The sequence below is a fragment of the Tamandua tetradactyla genome, chromosome 14, assembly GCF_023851605.1.
Source record: "Tamandua tetradactyla isolate mTamTet1 chromosome 14, mTamTet1.pri, whole genome shotgun sequence".
NCBI classification, from domain to species: domain Eukaryota; kingdom Metazoa; phylum Chordata; class Mammalia; order Pilosa; family Myrmecophagidae; genus Tamandua; species Tamandua tetradactyla.
The window spans coordinates 72,556,791-72,582,398 of NC_135340.1; the positions used below are offsets into that span (position 1 = coordinate 72,556,791).

The 25,608-nt window shown below is 34.3% G+C and overlaps 1 protein-coding gene across 3 annotated transcripts in view; it reads left to right on the forward strand.

Moving 5' to 3' along the window:
* Positions 1–25,608, forward strand: part of TCF12 (transcription factor 12) — a 450,527-nt gene that overhangs the window by 159,347 nt on the left and 265,572 nt on the right. Inside the window, exon 3 of one of the 3 annotated variants that reach the window (XM_077128015.1) lies at positions 2,164–2,225. The exons of the other annotated variants lie outside the window; for them this stretch is intronic. Within the exon in view, the coding sequence (XP_076984130.1) occupies positions 2,178–2,225 (48 nt within the window). The 5' untranslated portion in view covers positions 2,164–2,177. The remainder of the gene's footprint in view (positions 1–2,163; positions 2,226–25,608) is intronic. 3 annotated transcript variants of the gene reach the window in all.

Consider the following 25,608-nt stretch of genomic DNA (forward strand, 5'->3'; position numbering starts at 1 on the left):
TACGACTTCTGCTACCTATAGTAGTGAAGAGATATCATGGTTCATTTAATTTGAAAAGCACCAACAGTGGACATTTTCATAGTCCAATTTTCAGAAACACACATGGACAGCAGCATGAGAGACTAGATCAGGTAGGAAATAAAAACATGGTTTAAGGATTCAGGAGTTGCTGCTCTAAACTTCTAATGGTCATCAATTAGGGTTGCAAAACTTAAAATTCAACTAGAGCAGGCATAGATTTTAGATTCTCAGTAATCCAGAATCAGTCCATAGGTTATTCAGATGTGATTTATGTCATTTCTCTTGCAACTCCTGGGCCATTTCTGTTCTATCTGGCCAAAGGGAGCCTTCCCTTTAATTTTGCTCAGTGCTCTCTCCTTTCTTAGCAGGTTTTCAATCTTTTCATTCATTTAAAAGAGCTTGGCTAAGAGCCACTCTGCAGTTTGTTAGCTAGTGGTTCAATAGTATTATAATTAAATATGGGATAGGACTTTAGTTTCCTTCATGTGCTCTCTATACAAAGTGCACAGAGGTTATTCCAGCACCACCTGGGGTTATACTGTCTAGAGTTTGGGGAGAACCTGGAGGGTTAGTTCACTTACATTTGACAGTCAGAGGCCTTGGCAGTAAGTAGAGACAGAGGGAGTCTGCTGTTTTCTCTCTCAGCTGAGCAGTGGTGTGATCCCCACCTTGTAAATAAGTCATCTTTACTTACGTCTCCTTGCTTTTAAGGAACTTATGCCTACCATGGTCCCCTAATTTTAAGATCCTAGATTTGTAAATGCACTAATTTCTGAAATGTTAAAAGTGAATAAGTGTTATATCTTAAAGTTTAGAGAATATAGTTTGAAATAGAAGTTGTATTTAGTTAAAGGAAAGAGCTATATTATGAAACTTTAACTCTTTTTTTTTTTTTTTTTTTTTTTTTTAAAGGAAAGACAGAGAGAAGGAAGGAAGGAAGGAAGAAAGGGAAACATTTTTTAAACATTTTCTTGTTTTATTGTATTTTGTTTTTCCGTTTTTTTTGTTACATGGGCTGGGGCCGGGAATCGAACCGAGGTCCTCCGGCATAGCAGGCAAGCACTTTGCCCGCTGAGCCACCGCGGCCCGCCCGAAACTTTAACTCTTTTAAGACAGCATGGAGATGCTATCATTAGACAACAATTACCAAATTAATTTCATTTATTACTGTGGGATTTCAGGGGAGGAGAGATTATTTTAGACAAGTCAGGAAAGACTAATGGAAGAAGTATTTGAGTAGAACATTATAGGACAGAGGCAGTATTTGTATGAATAAGGTTAAAAGGAAGGTAACTTTCTGAAAGAGTGGAATAAAAGAGAATACAAATAGAAAATTGCAAAATTCACCTACTGATTTTATAGGTAAATAGTATAAGATAAAGCAGGAAACCTTTCCATAGAAGAAATGTAGTCTGTCCTTTGGAAAGTGGAAGGCCAATTAAAAATAGATTTTTAAGTAGGGAATGACACAGAGCGTTTCATAAAGCTTAATTCATTGTGGTATGAAGGACAGATGCAACAAGAAACAGAATGACCGGCTAAGATGTATAGGTATGCTCCTGACTTAATAAAACTTGGAATTGGGGTGTGTGTGTGTGTGTGTGTGTGTGTGTGTGTGTGTGTGTGTGCGCGTGCGTGCTAGGAACAAAATTACAGAGTAGCAGAAAGGAAACAACTGTTACAAAAGAAAAAAAAAAAACGATCACGTGTAGGTGACTAGAGAAGATACAAAATCATATAGACTCATTCCACCCCCCTGAAAGATGACTTCTGAATTAAATTCATGTGTTTTTTTTTTTTTAGGCATTGACCAGGTAGTTGTGCTTGTGTTATATAACTACCAGATTGTTAGATTCTGGTCAATATTTTGACCTTGCAAATGGGAAAATCTAGTTGTGAATAAAAATACTAAATAAAATAAATAGTTTTAATTACTTTCCCATTTGTTAGCATTGATGGAAAATAAAGTAATTGTTACTTTTTTCCTTTAGAGGAGATATTTTCTCTAGATTGCTTGTTTGCAATTGTTTTTATTTCTGAAGGGGAAAAGGGTGTAGGTTTTATAGATACTGGGAGTTCAAATCCAATAATTAGAGAGGACACACAAATTTTGAAATAGTATTTTATGCCTCTTGATCTCAGGTACAAAACACGAGATGAAGCAGTTAAATAGCAAAGCAAGACAGGAGGGACAGAGAATTAAAGTAAGTGTTTTCTATATATTGCATCTATGTTCCCATTAATCTCTGTTTTGTTATGTAACTGCTCCTTCTGAATGTTCTGAATGCAAAGAAACCTAAGGTTAAGAAAAGGGTGTCTTTTAGAATTCAGTTTAAATAAACCCATGAGAGTACTGTAAAAGTTGTTTGTTACTCTTGATTGCATCAAAACAGCACCTGCCTACAAATTGTAATTTTAATGTTGTTGGATAAAAAATATATTGGGTTATGATGATGTATGCTCCTTTAAAACTCTTGCCAGCAGAGACCTAAAATGGAAGGAGTCACGTGGTGATCAGATTGGCTCCTTTTCCATTTCAAGTCAATCAAAGCTTCTATTTTTTTTTCATTCTAGCCATTTTTCCTAGGGACAACTCCTGCTGAGATGGTCCAACACAGATCTTTTGGAAAGAGCCTTTATGTTCATTTCTCACCTCACTGTGAATTTCACTTAATGTTGTAGGCTTATGAAGTAGCATCTTTAATCAGGACTGACCTATATGATTTTCTTTCTTTTTGAATCTTCTCATTGTTGAGTCTTTAAAGTTAACAAGTGGGAATCAAAGCATATTAGTTTTTGAATATCTGTCCCTTTTGTTAATTGTTGAAATCTTACTTGCAAAGACCTCATCTTCACTAAATTTCTGTTGAGTACTTTCTGTAAGTTTACAAATTTCTTATTCATGAGAACAAAATAGAGAGTAATTTCTGGCGAAACATTTTTTCTGCGTGTTTTTACTATAATAGTAACTAGCATTCATTACATTATAGTTTATAAATACTTTTAAATATTCTTTCATCAACAGTAACAAGTGTACCACACCAATGCTATGGGTCAATAATAGGGGGTGGAAATAAGGGGTATGGGAGGATTTGGGGGTTTTTGTCTTTTTTCTTTTTATTTCTTTTCTGGAGTAATGAAAATGTTTTAAAGTTGATCACGGTGACATATGTACAATTATGCAACCATACTGTGAGCCATTGATTTTATACTTCGGATAGTTTAAATGATTTGTGACTATATCTCAATAAAATTGTATTGAAGAAAAAAGAGGTATTTTTGGTGGTTACATATTTTGATCTTTACACCATCTTATCAAGAAGTCCTTTTTAAAATCTTCATTTTAGAGAGAAAATTGAGGCTCAGAGAAAGTCGATAATTTGCTAGATATTAAACAACCAGTTAATTCATGTATCCAGGATTACGAAACAGGCTGTGTGGCTCAAAATTACTGGCCATTTCTATCACATTACACCTGCCAAAGTACTAAAAGAAGAAAAACTGTTGTTGTTCTAACTTGTCTGGAAATTTAAGGACAGCTACTCTGCAATTGTAACATAATGATACTACCATTTATTTCTGTGAAAATATTATTCACTTTCTGTACCTTAAAAAACAAACATGAGCTTATGGAATGTATCAGACAGGTTTGCTTCATGGTTTCACCATTATATCTGGCCTTCGACAAGAACTTAACTTAATTGTTAGCCTCAGATTTCTTACATGTAAAAGGATTTATCTCATAATGGGTATATAGGAATTAAATAGAGGAAACTTTGTAGTGTAGTATCTGGAATTTATAAAACATTCTATAAGTCCTTGTGACTTGCTTTGCTTCTAGTCTCATGAAATGTTACAGATCCGTTCTGATACAAAACCAGAGTAAGACATAGAAGACTTAGATGTTCCTAGGAGAGGCAGCCGTTTTAAATTCCTAGAATATATTGTGAATAAGATGATGGAACTGTTATGTGCTCCGAAATGCCCAACAATAGGTTCTGTAAAGTCAGGAAAATTAACCTGTTTATAAAATTGAATTTATTAGACAAGTTCACAATATTATAGGATTTGGGTAGTATTGGATAAAAGAAATAGGGCAACCTATATTCTTGTGACAGAATGCAGATTCTCAGAAAAGAGGAGGCTTCAGTTCTTCAAATCTGTTTATAGAGGTGTTTGGTGGAGATCACAATCTCTTAAGATAGTTGTGAGATCTAAATAAGCTTATGTATGTCAAACAAGGGTTTAGCATGATCAATACATAGTTTTTTGTTTTGTGATACACTTTTGTTGTCATATATTCTAGCATTTTAATTCTGAATAAAACAAGCTTGAAATGTTTTCTTTCAGTGTAATGAACTGATGCTTAAAGCTATATTTTCAATGCTATTAAATTGAAGTAATTATTTCAATATGGTTCCATATAATAATCAATATGCTATTTTCCTCATGGAACAAAACAAATTCTTGCAAATTAGTATTGGTAATTACTTAGTGATTAAACAACAACTTGTATGCATTGTCCTGAACCAGATACCATCTCTACATTGGTATTACTATTACATCTAACTGGGTTAGAGTTCTTTCTGAGTAAATATTATTCTTATTTCAAACTAACCCAGCCTTCTTCTTAGATCACTTTTCCTTGGTATCTTTCTTTCCAGTTTGAAGTCTTATCCCATTTCCCTGGACATCTGTACTTTGTGGGCTGTCTAAATAGAAATCCTTAGTTTCCCCACTTCTTTCATTCATGAAGCGTTTATCAAGATTCCACTATTGTCTGGTCACTGGAAGTAGTTGGCTAAAACAAAAATTATCACTCCATGTTCTATGAGCAGCAAGAGAGTTTAATCTCATGGGGAAACAGAGATTATTGTTCTATAGATAAGTGCTATAATAAGGAGGGCCCAGGGAGCGGTAAGGATACAGAAATAGAAGTAAATACAGAGTCCATAGTCAAAATACTTTTGTATATTACTGGGTTAGGTAAAATTAAGCCCATATCTTTGTTAGATTTCTCAGTTTTAAATAGGTTATTGTTAATTATACCTGTAAGAAAAGAATAGAATATATTTATTCCCATATTTTTTTCATTGTGAAATCCCTCTATCAGTTATGAGTTAAATAGTTTCAAGAAATACTAAATTAAGCAAATTATTATTTAACTTTTAATTTAGATTGATTCATTGCAAGTTAATTTTTATATGAGAAGGGAAATAGAGCTTGAAGTTGATATATATATTTTTTTGCATAAGGATATCCAACTGTACTATCAGCATTTGCTGAAAAGATTATCCTTTCCCCCATTTAATTGCTTTGTTATCTTTATTGAAAATTATTTGACCATGTATGTGTGAGTCAATTTCTGGACTCTCTATTCTGTTTTTTTATTTATTTGTTTATCTTTACAACAATACCATACTGTATTTTTGTACCTTTAAAATAAATCTTAATATCAGGTAGTACAAGTCCTGCAATCTTATTATTTTGGCCATTGTAGGTTCTTAGCATATAAATTTAAAATGAATATATCAGTTTGTACAAGAATGCCTGCTGAGATTTTGGTTGGGATTGTGTTGGATTATAGATCAATATGAAAATTGACATCTTAACTATGTGGAGTCTTCTGATCCATGAATATTATATACTTCTCTTAATATTCTTTGATAATGCTTAATAATGTTCTGTAGTTTTCAGTGTATAGGTCTTGCGTATCTTTGATCCAGGTTATTCCTAAACAAATATTCCTAATGTGATGTTGTTTTATTTCATTTTAAAATTTAATTTCTGATTGTTCATATCTGATATATAAAACTGCAATTTTTGTATATTGGCCTTGCATCCAGCAACCTTGCTAAACTATTTACCATGGGTTTTTTTGTACATTCTGGAGGGTTTTCTGTTTGGATAGCATGCTATCCATGAATAATGAAAGTTTAACTTTATTCTTTCCAATCTTGATTTTCCCCCTACTGTCCTGGCTAAAATGGCAAGGACAATATTAAATAGGTGTGGTAAGAGTGGACCTTGCCTTGTTCTTTTTTTTTTAATTGAGAAATCTTCACATACACACAGTTTATCCATAGTATACAATCAGTGGCTCACAATATCATCACATAGTTGTGTATTCATCACCATGATCATTTTTAGAACATTTGCATTACTCCAGAAAAAGAAAAAAGAAAAGAGAAAAAACTCATACATAACATATCCCTTACACTTCCCTCTCATTGACCACTAGTATTTCCATCTACCCTTTTTTTAACTCCTTACCCCTCACCCATTATTTATTTATTTATTTTTATCCTTTTTTTTTACTCATCTGTCCATACCCTGGATAAAAGGCACATTAGGCACAAGGTTTTCATGATCACACGTTCACATTGTAAAAGCTTTAGTTATGCAATCATCTTCAAGAATCAAGGCTATTAGAAGAACAGTTCAACAGCTCCATGTACTTCCCTATAACCACTCCAGGCACCATCAGTTAAAAAAGGATATTTATATAATGCATAAGAATAACCTCCAGGATAACCTCTAGACTGTCTGAAATCTCTCAGCCACTGAAACTTAATTTTTGTATCATTTCTTTCTTCCCCCTTTTGATGAGGGAGACTTTCTCAAACTCATGATGCTGGGGCCTAGTTCATCCCGGAAGTTCTGTCCCTCATTGCCAGAAAGATTTACACCCCTGGGAGTCATGTCGCATGTAGGGGGTGGGCGGTAAGAGCAGTGAGTTCACCTGCTAGTTGGCTTAGAGAGAATAGGCCATATCTGAACAACAAAAGAGTTTCTCTGGGGTGACTCTTAGGCATAGTTATAAGTAGCCTTGCCTTGTTCTTGATCTTAAGGGGAAAACAACAGTCAGTCTTTCATTTTAATTAAAGCATGATGTTACCTGTAGGTTTCATTGATTTTCTTCATCAGATTGAGGAAGTTCCCTTGTATTCCTAATTGTTGAGAGTATTTAAAAATGGATTTTGAACTTTATGAATTTTTTTCTGCATTTATTGAGATGGCCATATGTTTTTCTTTTCTATTATGTTATTATGGGAATTATATTTCTTGCTTTTGATGTTAAAATCAACCTTTACTTCCTGGGGTAAATTTCACTTGGTTATTGTGTAGTGTGTGCTTTTTACATATTGTATTCAATTTGCTAAACTTTTTTTTTCCACACATTTTACATCTTCTAGAATGGTGATTTGTACTTTTCTTTTCTTGCTCTGTCTGTTGTATTTTCTGCAAAAAATATATTGAGGATTATTGCTTCCTCTTGAAAATTCAGGATTTTGTATAGAACTGATGTTATTTTCTCCTTTAATATTTAGTAGGATTTACCAATGAATGCATCTGTGCTTATAGTTTTCTTTGTGGGATGGTTTTTAAAGTACAATTCCAAGTTCATTAAGAGTTAAAGGCTTCTCAAGTTATCTGTTTCTTCTTGAATGAGTTTGTTTAGTTTGAATATTTTAAGAAATATGCCTACTTGTCTGTTTCATCTAAATTGTTTATAATTTTGACATAAAATTGTTTATAATATGTCCTTATTCTTTTAATATTTGTATTAGTTAATTCTTGCTGCATTAGCAAACTACCACAGAATTAGCAGCTTAAAAAAACATATTTACTGTCTCACAGTTTTAGTGGGTCAAGAATTTGGCACATCTTAGCTGAGTCTTTTGCTTCAGGGTTTGATTGCAAGGCTGCAATCAAAGTGCTGGCCAAGACTGGTGTGTCAGTGAAGACTCAACTGGATCCGATTCCACGCTCATATAGTTGTTTGCAGGATTCAGTTCATTTTGGGTTGTTGGATTGAGGCCTATTTTTTATGTTGGCAGTTGATTGAAGACTGCCCATAGTTCCTTACCAGGTTGGCCTCTCCAGCGTGGCAGCTTGATTCACCAAAGCCAGCAAGGGAGAGAGTATGTTGGCAAGATGGAAGTAACAGTATTATGGAGCATAATCATGAAAGGGACAGCCCATAGCCTTTGCCATAGTCATTAGACCAGCTTACACTCAAGGGAAGGGGATTAAACAGAGGGATATGAATACCAGAAGACAGGAATCATTGAGGGACATCTTAGAGTCTACTTGATACAATATTTTGCACTTGTCTCATTGCTAGTATTTGGTTAATTATCTGCTCTCTTTTCCCTGGCTTATCTATTTTATTGACATTCCCAAATAACCAGTTTTTTTGTTTCATTGGGTTTTAATTTTAAATTAATTTTAGACCCACATAAAAGTTTAAAAAAAATGATAGAGGATTCTGTTGTACCCTTTTCCCAGCCAACACTAATGATAATGTCTTATATAACCAAAATAAAAATAAATTCTCTTAAAACCAAGACATTGACATTGGCATACTATTATTAATGAAACTCATTTTGATTTCACAAGTGTTTATGTGCTTTTTTTTTTTTTTTTTTTTTTGTATGCTGTACGGCAGGGTCACATTTCATTATTTTTCCATGAGAGTATCCTGTTATTGCAGCACCATTTGTTGAATTTTTCTTTGTTTTTTTTTTTTTTTGGAAAGTGAATGGACCAGAAATTGAACCCAGGTCTCCCGCATGGCATGTGAGATTTCTACCACTGACCTACTCTTTCTTTTTTCTTTTTTGGCATGGGCAGGCTCTGGGAATCGAACCTGGGTCTCTGGCATGGCAGGCGAGAATTCTACCACTGAGCCACCGTTGCACTGCCCTACATACATTTTTTAAAAATGTATTTTTAATTTTGATAAAATGTTTATAACATGTTTATGTACATATAACCACCACTACAGTCAGGATACAGAAATGTTCCACCACCCCTCTTTCTTCATTGGTGTTTTGCTATTATATTTCTGTTTTCTTTGTATTTGATTTCTATTTTTACCTTTACTTTGGGTTTAATTTGCCTGTTTGCTGGTTTCATAATGTGTAATCTGAAATTATGGATTTGAGACCTTATATCTTAACATAGACATTCAGCTGTATAAATTTTCCTTTGACCATGACTCTAACTACATCCCACAATTTTTACTGTGTTATTTCAACTTCAAAAAAACTTTATAATTTTTATTTTAAAACACTATGTAAAAAAGCATTTTGTTTAGTTTCCCAATATTTGGGAATTTTCTAGAGATATGTATATTATTGCTTTTTAATTTAATTCCATTGTGATCACAGAACATTGTTTTTATGATTTTAAGACTTTTAAATTTTTATGAATTGTTTTATGATCCAGAACATATTTTGTCTTGGTAAGTAAATGTCCCTTATGTATATGAAAAGAATGTGCATTACGTTGCTGGGTGGAGTGTTAAATGTCAGTTAGCTCAAGTTGATATTGTTGTTCAAGTCTCCTATTTCTTACTTGGTTTTTTGTATATTTTAAAAAACTGCTTAGAGAAGGATGCTAAAATTTTAAGTGGGTTTTTGTTTTTCATTTCAGTTTTGTCAGTACTGGTTTCATAAATTTGAAGTTCTGTTATTAGGTGCATATATTTATAGTTGTCATGTAACACTGTAGAATTCTCCCTACTATCATTATGAAATAAATCTCTTAACCCTGGTAATGTTCCCTATTCTGAAATCTGCTTTGCGTCATTAGCCATCCCATTTATTTTATTTAATAGACTTATAGGAACATCTTTGATTAGTTGTTTCAAAGTCTGTGTCTCCTCCGATGTTAATTTGGTCATTCGTCTGAGCTGTATCTGTCAGCATCTTGATATGCTTAGTGATCTTCTATTGTCTTTGTGGCATGTAAATATCTTGATTGGTGATTGCCTTCAGCAGTCTAAAGGTTTGTATTTGCAGGAAGGATCTGGAGCAGGATGTGGGGAGTGGGACAGGGCAAAACAGTGCAGTGATGCATTGCAGCACAGGTGTAGGCACTGGTTGGGGACATTACACTGGTACCTTTGAGCATGGGGTGCATGTCATGGAGTTGTAGAGGTGTGTTGTGAGGGCCATGGGTATGTGGTGCAGCTTAGGCCTTGGAACGTAGAAGCAGGGTGAAACATGGAGAGGGGGCACAGAGGGAGAGCATTCCTAATCCCAGTCTCCCCATCTCTGCACTCCTGAGGGCTCTGGGTTTCCATTCGGAAAGGGGCACGTTAGACTGTTTACATCAGCTAAATGGTATTTGCAAAGTCCCCCTGGGGGAATGGTGAGAAAGGGGGAAAATTCAACTTCCTCATGTGGAGAATTCTTGATATTCTCACAAACAGTGGGGACAACCAAAGCAATAGGCTGAGCCTCCAATCTTGGGGTTTGTTCATATGAAACTTAACCCCACAAAGTATAGGCTAAGCCTACTTAAAATTAGGCCTAAGAGTCACCCCCAGAGAACCTCTTTTGTTGCTCAGATGTGGCCTCTCTCTCTCTCATCAACATGAAAAGCAAACTCATTGCCCTCGCCCTCTCTACATAGGACATGACTCCCAGGGGTGTGGACCTTCCTGGCAACATGGAACAGAAACCCTAGAATGAGCTGGGACTCAGCACCAAAGGATTGAGAAAACCTTGACCGAAAGAGGAAAGAGAGAAATAAGACAAAATAAAGTGTCAATGGCTGATTCCAGACAGAGTCAAGAGGTTATCCTGGAGGTTGTTCTTATACGTTAAATAGATATCACCTTTTTAGTTAAGGTGTAACAGAGAGGCTGGAGGGAACTTGCCTGAAAATGTAGAGCTGTGTTCCAGTAGCCATGTTTCTTGACAATGTCTGTATAATGATACAGCTTTCGCAATGTGACTGTGTGATTGTGAAAACCTTGTGTCTGATGCTTCTTTTATCTACCTTATGGACAGATGAGTAAAACATATGGATTAAAAATAAATAATAGGGGGAACAAATGTTAAAATAAATTTGGTAGATTGAAATGCTAGTGATGAAAGGGAGCAATAAGGGGTATGTTATGTATGAATTTTTTTGTTTCCTTTTTATTTCTTTTTCTGAATTGATGCAAATGTTCTAAGAAATGATCATGATAATGAATATACAACTATGTGATGGAAAAAAAAGAATGTTCATGTTGTGTGTTGATTGGCTTTATTAATAAAAATTTAAAAAAGAAATCCCTAGTACCTTTAACGCTTATTCAGGATTTCTCTGTTCTGGGGGCCTATTTTCAGTAGTCATAATTTGTTAATTAATTCCTCAAGTGGAGCTTTGTTGAGCTAAGCCCTTGCTGCTAGTAAAGTCTGTTTGCCCTCGGAGAACTCGCTTGCCATGCCTGTGGGGGAGGGGTGCTGGCCTCTGCGACTTGGGGGACTTACAGTTCTTTGTGGGGTCTCAGCTGGTCCAGCTTGCCCAGACTGGTGTACGCTGTGTGTCCAGTTGCTAATGTAGCCCCATCAGTTGTTCTGTACTGTTTCTGGCTATTTACTAGCTGCTCTAGAGGACGAACTAAATTCAACACCTCACTAAGCCACTATCTTGCCCCCCCTGAATCTTGCATTTTTTAAACTCCAGCCTGACAATCTCTGCCTTTTAATTGTGGTAATTAGGCTGTTTATTAATGTGATTATTGACATGGTTAGGTTTAAATCTTAAATATTCACTGTTTGTCCCATTTGCTCATTTTTCTGTTTTTCCTTAATTTCTGATTTCTGTTGAATTCATTTTTTATGATTTCGGTTTACCTCTTGTCTTCATTTTCCAGGGCTGCTGTAATAAAATATCACAGACTTAAACAACAGAAATGTATTTTCTCACAGCTGTGAGGCTAGAAGTCCAAAATCAAGGTGTTGGCAGGGCCAGTCTGCCTTTTAAATGAGAATCTGATCCATGCCTGTTCCTGCCTTCTGGTGGCAGTCTGTGGCATTCCTTAGTTTGTGATGACATAACTCATTGTCTGACTCTGTCACATGGCATCTCTCTCTTCCTCTCTCTCTCTGTGTATGTCTAAACGTCCTCTCTTTATAAGGACCTTGTCCCTTCTGACCCACCCTAATCCAATTTGGCCTCATCTTAACTAATAGCATCTTCAAAGTTCCTCTGCATATTAGTTGAACATAACTTGGAGTGATGCAGTTCAATCCATAACATCCTCTTTGATAGCTTGTTAACTGTAATTTTTTTTATTGTAGTGGTTTTGTTAGAGTTTATAGTACACATCTTTAGCTTACCACAATCTGTCTTCAAGTCATATTATAATAGTTTATATATAATATAAAAACGTCACCACAGGATTTCTCCATTTCCCCCCAACTCAAACATTTTGTTATTATGTCATACACTTTATTTTTACATATGCTATAAATTGTAGAAGAGTTTATTTTTGCTTTAAACAGTCAATTATCTCTTAAAGAGCTTTGAATAATAAGAAAAGAATTTTATATGTATACCCATGTAATTATAATTTCCAGGGCATTATTAGATTTTTCTGCACAAGACTGAATTACTGGCTTAAAAAAAGTGGTATTTCAAGATATCCCTGAAATTTTGACGACCTTTTTTGCTATTGTATAGTTGCTTTCCTTACTTTACCAACTGTCCTTAAATATTTGGTTACTAATCTTTTCGAATTAGCAGCTGAAAATCTGTTCTTTAATATAGTAAGACTGAGTATCTGACTGTAGCTAGTTGTGTGATCTTAGGTATGTCCCTTGACATCTTTGAATCCTTGTTGACTTTTTAGTAAAATTTTGAAGTACATGTATTAGCTGGAATTATGCTAATAAAGTAATGCCAGATAAGTGTGCTTGCCCACTTTATTATATTAGATAATTAGAATACACATATACCTTGCATACACACACATTGCAAATAGATCAATTATTTTAAATCACTTGAAGGAGTTTGTTTTTGTTTTTTACTTTAATGTAGTAATACCCTATTTTTATGGTTTCATAGGAAAGGTGTATTCTTGGGTCTAGGTTAATACCATTTAAGACTGTTTCTAAGACAACTATCCCCATGCCCCACTATTTCTAAGACAGCTATCCCTGTGCCCCAAGAGTGTTTAAAGACGTAGGTGTTTATAGCTAGTTTCATAGAGGAATATTAGAGTAAGACTGCTGGGTTAGATACAAACTAGCTAATGTCTTTAGGCCAATAAATCAGAGTCTTTGGGTTATCTCTTCCACTGAACAGAAATTACTTGTACTTCTACCAGTAAAAATCTACAGGTTAACATACAGCTTCCCTGAGGCTGGGATTTTCAGACTATGATGAATAATCAATGGAATAAAGTTTATTCCTCTGGGCCTCAGAAGAGTCTGTACTTGTATGTGATAATGAGAGAACTCGCCAGCCACTTTTTGCCTTATTTTCAAAGTTTAGGTAAGTTTTCATGAAATGAGCTAATGGAGTAGCCTTGCTCCATTAGATGTTTTAAGTTGTTGGGGTTCCTACAAATAGATTTTTGTTCTTCACTCTCAGTGCCATGCATTATTTTCTGGGTGCTTCCTCTATTAATGCTTCCATCTCCTTTGTAATATGCTACTGTTAAGTCTTCGCTGGGCTGGGAAAAACAGTCACCCATTCTGTAAACTTATCCAAAGATTTGTGTCTCAAGTAATCTGAATAGACTGGGTTTAAGGAATTCTTCTATTAACAAAGTGAGTACTGACAAAATAGTCAAGGATCTCTTTTTGTTACTTCCAGGCTTTTTGGTTGTCATCTTGACAGTTAAGGTTCTCATAAAACACTTTCTTGAAAATTTTGCTTCCCTGTTAATTTGCCTAATGAACGCTTAATATTTTAACAAATTTAAATGGGCAATCTAAATTAATGAGGTTTAGGGCATGCATACTCCTCTAATGCTGAGGATCTAAAATCAACGTGGGAAGCAAAGATCTCAGCTAGTCAGAATTATTCTTGGAAGTCCACACATTAGATCCAACCAAAGCAGGGTTTTCCTTTGATAATGGATCGGATGGTGGTTTCTTTGGTTGCATGCCAAATGAAGTTTCTAGCTTCTGTTTTAATACCATATTGTATGAAGATTATTGTCTTTAGACTAGAATGATATTCATGGGGTTGTAAGATGCTTCCACTGAGAAGTGTTTAGAAATCCATTCTGTCTGAGCTAGCAATAGATTCACCTCCCCTTCTCATGCTCACGTCAGTGTACATACTCTTTTGGTAGAATTAACATAATTTGATTATGTAAATATATATGTGATATGACTGAACAGTGATATCTGGACACATGACTAACCACAAAAGCACTCCTTTAGGGATTTTTAAGTTAGTTTGCTAGAATTAAAATTTAGTATGTATTTCTTACATACTAGAATGAGTATTCCCAAGAAAATGAGTATCCCTCAGGGGCTTGCTCCTCAATAATATTTTGGAGAAGCTCAGAGACCATCCTGGTTAGTTAAAGAAGGAAATGATTTCACTTACTGATACTTAAAAGAAAGGAGGCTAGCAACCATGCAATGAGTAAGTGGTCTTTAGTTTTATAAAAGTGCCATGAAAATGGGAAAGGTAGTATACAGTCAAAACTCATTTTACGTAATAATACGTTTCATGACTTTCGCCTAAGTTGGGAATCACGCAAACCCAGTATTTAATAAGTTGTTTCTTGTATGAATATATCTAGCACACATTTTTATAGATAAGGCAAGCAAAACACTCTAGTAACAATCAGTAAACAAAATTAATCATAGAATAATTTTTAAAAATCTTAATTCTCTCTTCTGCCTTTATTTTTTTTAAGATTGCCAGTTGCGTATATCTGAATTAGTGCTGGAAGAGTCTGTGTAAAACAAGGTCCTACTGTATTTAGAATTTAGTTCCCTTGATCTTGCTTCAGTAAGGGCTAATCTAGAAAAGACTTCTTAAATGTACCTTTGAAATATTAACATGACGGGAAAGCACATTGATCTTAAGTTGTATTTGTGCATTATTTACAGACTTAAATATTTTAAAGATATTTTCTTAAATTAAAAATTTCTTAAAGCTTTATCAAAATTTTAAATGCTTTCTCAAATTAAAAAAATTCTGAAATTTAAAAATCAGAAACTGTTCAAAAGCAAAGAGAAACTTGATGAGTTCTTTTACCAGGCTACTTGTTAATATAGACATCTCTGCTGAAAGGACTATGTTTTGTTTTCAGAAGCCTATTTACCGTTAAGAAGTCCTCTCTAACTGAGCATGAAAGGACTGAGAAAAACCCTAGAATGAGCTGAGAATTAATATCAAGAGACTGAGAGAACCTTCTCGACCAAAAGGGAAAAGAGTAAAATGAGGCAAAGTGTCAATGGCTGAGAGATTCCAAACAGAGTCGAGAGGTTATCCTGGAGGTTATTCTTACGCATTAAGTAGATATCACCTTGTTGTTCAAGATGTAGTGGAGAGGCTGGAGGGAACTGCCTGAAAATGTAGTGCTGTGTTCCAGGAGCCATGTTTCTTGATGATGATTGAACAATGATATAGCTTTCACAATGAGACTCTGTGAATGTGAAAACCTTATGTCTGATGCTCCTTTTAGCTACTATATCAACAGAATAGTAGAACATATGGAATAAAAATAAATAATAGGGGGAGCAAATGTTAAAATAAATTCAGTTTGAAATAGTGGTAAATGAAAGCGAGGGGTAAGGGGTATGGTACGTATAGTTTTTTTTTTCTCTATTATCATTTTATTTCTTTTTCCATTGTCTTTTTATTTTTTTTTCTAAATCGATGCTAATATACTAAGAAATTATGAATATGCAACTATGTGATGATATTAAGAATTACTGATTATATATGTAGAATGGAATGATTTCTAAATATTTTGTTGGTTAATTTTTTTTAATTAATAAAAAAAAAAAAAGAAAGAAGTCCTCTCTAACAGTTAAGTATTTTTATTAAACTACTCAGAGTTCTTACACCTACCTCTTACCAGAATGGTGATGCTTCTGCTTTTCAAAGGAATGCCTAGTATTTCAAGTGGGGAGAACTGTCTACAAGAGAAACTATATAAATCATTAACTATATAAAGACTCTGTCTGCCTTTAGTCTTAAATAGAAACGGAAACTCTTCTCTTTCCCCTTTCTGGTAGGACTAGCCACATGGCAACTGTGGTCCTTTTGCCACAGTTGACCATGAAATTTCTGAGATGTAGGTTTGAGGGAAGGGAATGATGGATCTGTCTCTTAACAAGTCTTTTTGCATTCATTTGCTATTTCTTGGTAGCTTCAGTGCCACCTTTTCTAAGGAAGACTGGACATCTCTGATGCTCTTTCTCTGGTTGAGCATCAGGCTGAAGTTGTTCCTTGTCAGGCTTCTGGCCCTAAATATCTTGATCTCCATAGGAATATATATATATATATATATATATATATTTTTTTTTTTTGCAGTTTATGGTACATCCGAGGTCGTTCAAATGCCACCTATGTTTATTAGAATGGAATTATGTAACTTGCTTAAGCCATTGTTGTAAGTCCACCTTACTTGGGGAGATCTCAACTACTAGTCCTAATGGGATAAAACTTTGCCTCTAGATGTGTTGGAGACTCTCTCTGGATTTTCCATGGTAACTATCTCAGGATCCCAGAAAGTTACTGCAGCTTATTCCCATCTTGGGCAAGGGGAATGTTCTTGGAAAGAAAGTATGTCTGTAGCTGATGTCCTCTTACCAGAGGAGATTTTTCATTCCCATTTTGGTTTCTGCTGCATATGAATCCACAAGTTGAGAAAGCTCTCAAGAGCTCTTATGACTGCCTCTACTGTTTTGCCACGCTGGGTGGTTTTAAAATTTTTGTTTGTTTTGTTATTGTTGCATTTTTCTGGCTTTATTTCTTTACCAGCTATGAATTACTGTTTGAGCAAATATATTCATTCCTCAGTTGCTGAGGCTCTAGCCTATCAGGGAGCCATTCAGTCCACAGTGATTCTGGGAAGAAACAGTTGCTACTCGAGAGTACAGCACTGCAGAGTGTGCTCTGGAGTCAGACAGCCTGTGTTCAAATCTCTCATCCTGCTACATACTTTCGGAAATTGGGTAAATTTTGTTAACTATTTGCACTTGTTTCTTTATCTGTGGAATGGGAATAACAGTATCTACTTCATAGGGCTGTAAGGATAAAGTGAGTAAAGCAGTTAGCTTCAGGGTCTGGCAAAAAACATCATCAAATGTATGCTGATTATGTTATTGTTAATGTTGGCACAGCAAATCTAAATTAGAGAGAGTGAATTCAGACTTGGTATATATTCTTAGAACTGACCCTTCAACTATGATTTACTTATTTTCACCTTCAGTCTAATGAATCTAACCAGTTATCCAAGGAACATTGTCCCATTATTATACTTTTAATTTGGGCTTACCTTCAGTGATGATTGACTCTTGTCATAGGGGCAGGAAGATGGAGTGTAAATGGCTCATGGTCAGCATCATCATGGATGACAACAGAATATGTCATACAGCACCAGAATGTGCAGTACTGCTTTAACCATGAATGCTGGAGCATGTGGGTCAGGATCTAAAACTAAGCATCAGCCAATACTCTGGTCATGGCCCTACAGTCAGTACAATGCTGGGCATCAAGACAGGATACTGTCAACAAATTAAAAGTATTGTTATGCCTTTGACACATTTTGATGTGTCAACTACCTGGAGTTTTAATTATAGAACCTTAAGTTGAAGTAGTATAGTGAAGATGAACACATCTAATAGATGTGTCTTGAGCATTTATTATGGCAAATAATTGTCTATCTGAAATTCATAGTTATTGTTATTGTTTGCATTTAAGTGCGTTTAAGAGGTAAATTGAAAGATTTTTTTCCCTGCTTAGTTGATGTTCTTTCTATACATTTTCAGTTTTCTACTTCAGAGTGTGTTACATGAATCATGTTGACAAAAAATAAGAAACTACATATATTCTAAACAAGTAACAAATGGGCGTCATTGAAATTTTGGACAATGTAGACACGTAAAATGTAAATATCTTAACCCTTTAAACAATCAGCTTTATTTAAATTTTATAGACGTTAACTTCTTTCATATTTGTACTATTCTTTGCTCTTATTTTTTTCTACTTCCCATTATAAAATTTGCATGTAACATATGGAACTGGTATTTTAAAACTTATTTTGAAATATTTTCTTCTACTAAATGTAAGAACACTGCTCATTGACTGGTATCCCTTCCTCTTGCAATTATTTTTTTAAACAAAATAATTCTTTATTTTTAACATTTCACCACACTGATATATTCTTCTTCTCCCTCCCTCCCACCCTCTTACCCTCCCTTCTTCCTTCCTTTCTTCCCTCCCTTGGAGAGTAGGGTTTACATGTCATGCCCTTTGAATATTGTGAATGAATACTTCTGTGTCTATTTCCTAAGAACAGGATATTCACTTATATAACTGTATATATATATATGTATATGTATATATATATATATATGGGTTTTTTTTTTAACATTTAAAAGTTTTTTCTTTTCTTTTCTTTTCGTGAGCATTCCCCAGAATCTGGTCCTCATCCCTCTCATCATTATCCGTACCCTTTAAAAATAAAAAAAATTTAAAAAGATTTATTGATATATGTTCATGAACCATACTGTCCATCCAAAGTATACAAGCAGTGGCTTGCAATATCATCACATACTTGTGTATTCATCCCTATGATTATTTTTAGAACATTTACATCATTCCAGAAAAAGAAAGAAAAAAGAAAAATGCATATGTCCAGTACTCCTTCCCCCTCCTCTCACTGACCACTAGTGTTATAATCTACCCAATTTTTTAACCCCTTTCCCCCTATTATTTATTTATATTTTGTGCCTATTTTTTTTACTTATCTTTTTTTACCCATCTGTCTATACTCTGGCTAGAGGGAATGTCAGCCGCACCGTTTTCACAACCACACAGTCACAATTGTAAAAGCTGTATTGTTATACAGTCATCTTCAAGAATCAAAGCTACTGAAACAGTTCAATGGTTCCAGGTAGTTCCAACTGGCCACTGCAATATACCATAAATAAGAAAGGGATATCTATATAATGCATAAAAATAACCTCCAGGATAACCTCTCGACTCTGTTTAAAATCTCTCAGCCACTGAAACTTTATTTTGTCTCATTTCTCTCTTCCTCCTTTTGGTCAAGAAGGCTTTCTCATTCCCATGATGCCAGGTCCCAGCTCATTCCTGGGAGTTTTGTCCCATGTTGCCAGGGAGATTTATACTCCTGGGAGTCATATCCTACATAGTGGGGAGGGCCGTGAGTTCACTTGCTGATTTATCTTAGAGAGAGAGGCCACATCTGAGCAACAAAACAGGTTCTCTGGGGGTGACTCCTAGGCATAATTATAAGTAGTCTTAGCTTTTCTTTTGGAGGAATAAGTTTCATGAGGGCAAGCCCTAAGATCGAGGGCTCAGCCTATTGAATTGGTTGTCCCCACTGCTTGCCAGAATATTAGAAATTCCCCAGATGGGGAAAAGCAATTAATTATTGGTTCTTAATGCATGGTTTTTTAATAAAGTGTACTATTCTATTTTGATTTATTTTAGTTTATTTCATAAGTATCAGCAAATATTTGTGGAATAAATAAAATACTTATGAATAAAGTATGTACCGAGCAGTTATAATCTCAGTCATAATACCAGTGACATACAGCAGTAGGAGATAAAGCTTCAAAATATGTAAAATCTGATATATGTTAGAACAAAGTACATTTTCTTTTTTTTTGCATGGGCAGACACCGGGAATTGAACCCAGGTCTTCAGCATAGTAGGTGAGAATTCTGCCATCTAACTACTGTCGCAACACCCCCCTTTTTTGTGTGTGTGAATAGAGTACATTTTAATCCAATAACTTTCTTTTACTTAACTTTCCTTGTTTGTAAACAATATGTGATAAGTAGAATTATAAAGTGAACAGTAGAATTGCAGTTTTAAAATGTGAGCTCTTTAGGATTTAATGTGGTATTTGTAGTAATAGAAGAAATAGTAATGGCTAATATTATTTTATCATGTACCAGACCCCATGACTTAGAAAATAATATAGATCAAATCTTGTTAAAATGCTTATTCTGGTTCATTAGGTCCAGGATGTTGTCAGAGGTTTTGCATTTCCAGTAAGCTTCCAGAATTTACCAAGGCTGTTGTTCTAAGGACAGTATTTTTGGTATCACAAATATTGATTATTGTTTTTCAGACTGTTTGCTAAACTGTCTTTATCTTTTCCTTTTTATTTAATTTTCAAATATGTCACAGGCCAGTACTTATTGAAAATACAATAAGGAGTATTTACAGAAAGAAATGTGGGGGGAAATTGTATTCTAACATGAATGTGACCTTTTAATGAACCTTTTACAGGTGAAATTCAGTATGTTAGTTTGGGAATAAACTAACAGGTTTCTGCAAAAAATTTTACATGTTGCACAGTTGTATTTCATAACAATTTTTTAAAGTTAATTAATTTGGGGAAATTTATGCCATAATTTTTCAAGCCAGGTTCCTTAGGAAATGTTTGCCAAATGAGTGAACATCTTTAAGCCTTCATTCTATACCCTTTCCTTTGTTCATGGATTTTTTTTTCATTGAAAAGTTATGAGTTTACAGAGCAATTGTGCATAAAGAGCAGGGATTCTTTATACCACTGTATTATCAGCACATGTATTGATGTGATACATGTGTTACAATTGATAAAAATAAATTTAATCATTGTACTATTAACTATAGTCCATAGTTTTTATATACAACAAAGAAAATTGCTCTGCAACTTACTTTGAACCCTTTCCGAACTTTTTCTTCCCATCTCTTGTACTTACCTTGTTGTTAATAGAATGTTGCAAGTGATCCTTGGACTCATGTTGGTTTATAGACTGTACTTTGAGTAGCCCTGACAGAGACTTAGGAAGTTACTAGAAAGGAAGGACTTACTAAAGGAAGAGTGATATTAAGTTATGTGATTTTAAATATGTTCAAAATTGTTTTGTGATCACTTCTGTAATTTCCAATTAGAAGACAAGGACATTAGAGTTGATATTCGTTTGCAGTTTTTTCAAGTTACGTGAGAAAACCCTTGTTTTATCTCTTTGACTCCTTACTTATGTTTTTTCCTTTAGAAAAAAATATATGGGAATTTAAAAAGTTAATCATCACATATGTAACATGTTGAATAAATTTTTTGTCAGGTTTAAAGCTAGTATGTTAGTTCAGATTTTAGTTTCTTCAAAAATTTTGTGTGTTGCACTATATTTTATGGTATAATTCTTAAGGTGATTTTTCTAATTGAGTCTGCTTTGAACTGTTTTTAAATTTTATTCTAAAATGAACATTAGTTTCTGAGCTGGAAGGAATTTGGCTTCTGTAGATATTGCCAATTAATGAGAATTGACAAAAACTAAACATTAAAAACCACTGACAGAATATTATGATTGTTACTTTTTAATTTGTAAGCTGCCAGGATTCCATATACCAGAAATGGAACCACTTTTCAAAAGGGAATTTATTAAATTGCAGACTTACAGTTAACACCTTGAAAATGTGCAAACTAAGGCGTCCAGAGAAAGATGGTTTAACTCCAAAGAAAGGACCAATTAAGTTTGGGTTTTCTCTCTCAGTTGAGAAGGCACATGGTGATATCAGCTAGCTTTCTCTCCTCATTTCATAAGGCTTCCCCAGAGGTGTTTTCCTTGGGCATCTCCGAAGGTCTTTGGCTGCATGGGGTCTGTTGGTTCAAAAGTTTTTTCCAAAACGTTTCCCTCTAAAAGGGCTCCAGTAAGCAGCCCCACCTGGAATGGACGGGGAGACACATCTCCAAGGAAACCATCTAATCAACAGTTACTGTCCACAATTGGGTGGGTCACATCTCTATGGAAACAATAAAAATGATCCAACCCAGTAATATTGAGTAAGGATTAAAGAACATGGCTGTTTTGGGGTACATAATAGCTTCAAACCGGTAGTTATCTAGACTGAGTGGGCATAATATTGAGCAGAAACAAAGTACTTGGAAGAAAGATTTCAAAAAATTTGTAGAATATAATATTGTCCATTTAAGTCTTGTTTTCTGTGTTTTTACATGTATCAGTTTTCTGGTATTACTTGTTTATAAATCTACCAACTAAAGTAGCAGCATGAATATTAATTTACACTTTTTTGCCCTGGAATTTTATATAGATAATAATTATAGTTTGGGTGGGTTAATGATTTTTAATGAAGTCATTTATTGTATTTCATTTTGTACTTGTAGTTAGAGGAGTCTCTTTACTTCCTTCTGTATTTTATGTATATGTGTTAATGGGTTTCTGATTTAAATATAGTCATTGCTGAAGAAATTAACTTTCAAATCTTCAAGGGGGGTAGCTTTTGATTAGCAAAGTTAAACTCTGCCATGGGCAGAGTAATTTCTTCCTTTCTAAGCACTTTGAAATCCTCAACTTTAACCAAATAGTGAAGTTAAAATTTTAAAATTTGACTCTAAAAGGATATTATTGGATGGGCCACAGTGGCTCAGCAGGCAGAGTTCTTGCCTGCCGTGCCGGAGACCCGGGTTCGATTCCTGGTGCCTGCCCATGCCAAAAAAAAAAAGGACATTATCACATTGCTTTAGTAATGTTGACTACTCACTATATTTTATAGTGAATATTTCACATGTATTTCTGCTTGTTTCCTGAAGAAACCATCACATGAATACTTTTTGTGCTTAAAATCTTTCATAAATATTTTCGAGATTATGGAGAGCAAACTGAAGTCACAGAGTTCATATCCTCTACTCAAGTATGAATATGTTTATCATCTCCTATAATATTTTTTTTGTATCACCAGATAACCAGTAATACTTATTCCTCTTTGTATATGGGACTCTTATCTATTTTTGCATCTCTTTTGGTGGATGCCTGGTTTTTGCTAGAGTAATTTAAGCAATCATTCATATACTTTTACATGTAATATGTAGTCTATAATTATGTGTTATATACTATATATTATATATACATTTGTTCATTGTTTCCATTACTTCTGTAAATACTGATTAAGATGTCCAATAATTTTAATTTCTTTACCTTTTATATATATCTACCCATTGGTATGTACCTGTACATTAAAAATCATCTGTTGATTTAGTAATGATGTTCCTCCAAGTGAATAATAAACTTTCCCCAGTTCTGAGAACCTTACTGTTCAAACTGGGTTGAGGAATTATGTAGTGTTTCTTTTCTTTGCTTTTTTACATTTCTTTTTTCATAAAAATTGTATCACCGAGTTCTTTTCACAGAGCCTGCCCATGCCAGAAAAAAAAGTATCACTTCATAATGCTGTTTTATAGTATGCTTTACATAGATTTTCTTTTTTTTACTTTTGATTGTAAAATATAACATATATAGAAAAAAAGAATAAATTTCAAAATACTTTTTAACAAGTAGTTGTAGGACTGATTTCAAAGTTTGGTATGGATTACAGTTCCACAGTTTTGTGTAGATTTTTAAAATATGCTAAAATTAATCTGATTCTGCATCTAAAACATAATTTAATATTCTGAAATCACACAGACTTAAACTTATGCTCTTCATTAAGGAAGCATTTTTCAATTTCTTTGTTGATTATTAATTCACAGGCTACAGCTAGACATGCTCCCTGTTAATTTGTTTTTGGACCTTTTGCCCTAACTTTTAAGCATGCAGGACAACAAATTGAACTTGTTTTCCTTCTATTGAAACCTCCTATTATGAGTACCAGTTAATGGGAAAGAAACAAATTTACTAATTTTTTAATTATTAATCACCAACATATGATCTATCCATTACTAGGTGAGTAGATCGACACTATATAATTTATTCCCCTTTTAGAGCCCGATAATGCAATTTAATATATTTAAGGCACTGAAAAATCCTGCAGTAAAAGTCTAGTTTAACTCTGTGTCATCCAACATTTACCTATAATCTTCCTGTTATATAGCTTCTATAATTAAGTTGAGGAGTACTAAATACTTAATACCCATTCTTAAACTTTTGATTCCTAATTTCAAACAAAAGTTAAATTTAAATTTGTATGAAAACTCTTATTTATCTTGAGATTTAAATTTTTGATAGCTTTTTTAAAAAGCTGTAATCATTATCTGTGATCATGGATGAAGAAACATAGAAAAAGAAAATATGACAACTTGATTCCATGACAGCAAAAACCATATAATTTTAATATTAAAACTGACAAGATAGACTGGAAGAAAATATTTACCAATCATATATCTGACAGAGGACTTCAGGATTTATAAAGAAACTCAGTTCTCAACATTAACAACACAAACAGCCTAATGAAAACATGCCAAAAAAAAGACTAGAACAAGCACTTTACCAAAGAGGAAATAGGGATGGTAATTAAGCACATAATGACTTTAGCTATTAGGGAAAGGCAAATTAAAACCAGGATGGTAAGAGACTACTACTACACGTCTATTATAAAAAAGAACATACTATTAAAACTTACAGAAACTTGGGTAACTCTTCAAGACATTATGCTGAGTGAAAGAAGCCAGTTTAAAAAGGTTTCATACTATGTGGTTTCATGTATGTGATGTTTTCAAAAGGAAGTTTGGGTCGGGTCACGGTGGCTCAGCAGGCAGAGTTCTTACCTGCCATGCCGGAGACCCGGGTTCGATTCCTGGTGCTTGCCCATGCAAAAAAAAAAAAAAGAGGAAGTTTGCCAAAATTAAATATCTTAGAAGCATCAAAAAAACAGTCTTTGTTCATCTTTACTGAACTTAATTAAGGACTCTAACAAGGACTTTGGGAGTTTATATAACATGGAAAATTTGTGCACAGTGGTGGGAAAGCCACTTGCTAGAATTTGATAATCAGATTTTGAATCTGTTTGTTTTGTAATCTTGCTTAGTTCCCCTCAGCTTTTGTTTCCTAGTATGTAAAATGAGACTAGCATTTGCCATACTTGCCTCATTGTGGTAGTTTTAGAATTTTTGTCAGTTGATCCGAGGTGTGTTGCATTCTTATTAACCCAGCTCCCCCTATTTTTCATATTGTTGAACAAGACATTCAGCTTCACTAACCTTCACTCTTCATTGGTAAATTAGGTAAAATAAGTGTGAACTATGTGGCTTCTTGGCGCTCTAAAATGCTCTCATGTAATACCTGGATTCAGTAATGTATATTTTGCTTTTACTGTTTCACATACTTTTCCCATGAGATCTCTTGGTCCTTTTATTTCTCCACATATAGAATGAACTTTAAGCAGAGAAAATCCAGAAGCTTTTCTGCTTATATGCTTTCAAGCACAACAAAGCCAGAGCAAGAGATCATCCCTCTCACTGCTTCTATCAGATGCCGTTAGCAAAATTCATGTACATGGATAGGCTCAGTTTAGAACTAAACTTAAAAGTATGAACTTTTATGAATGATCCTCTGGGAGCTCATGCTCAAAAGTACTTTATACCCTTGTGCTAGGCAGTATTTCACGTATCCATCGTTATTTTCTGAGAGTCCATTCAACCTCTAAAAGTTATTTTTTCTCCCTCTTCTCCTCCCTTTGTCAGTTCAAGAATTGCTCTTCCGTCTGAGGTTAGGGTAGTTCTGCAAAACTACTTCTTTTGGGTGGGCCTATAGTGTTGGTCTTTCTCCTTCTTTATCCCAATAAAGTGTGGGAGTTGGAGAAGAAAACACTTAACATTCGTGAGTAAAAAGTTATCTGGAAAGGTTA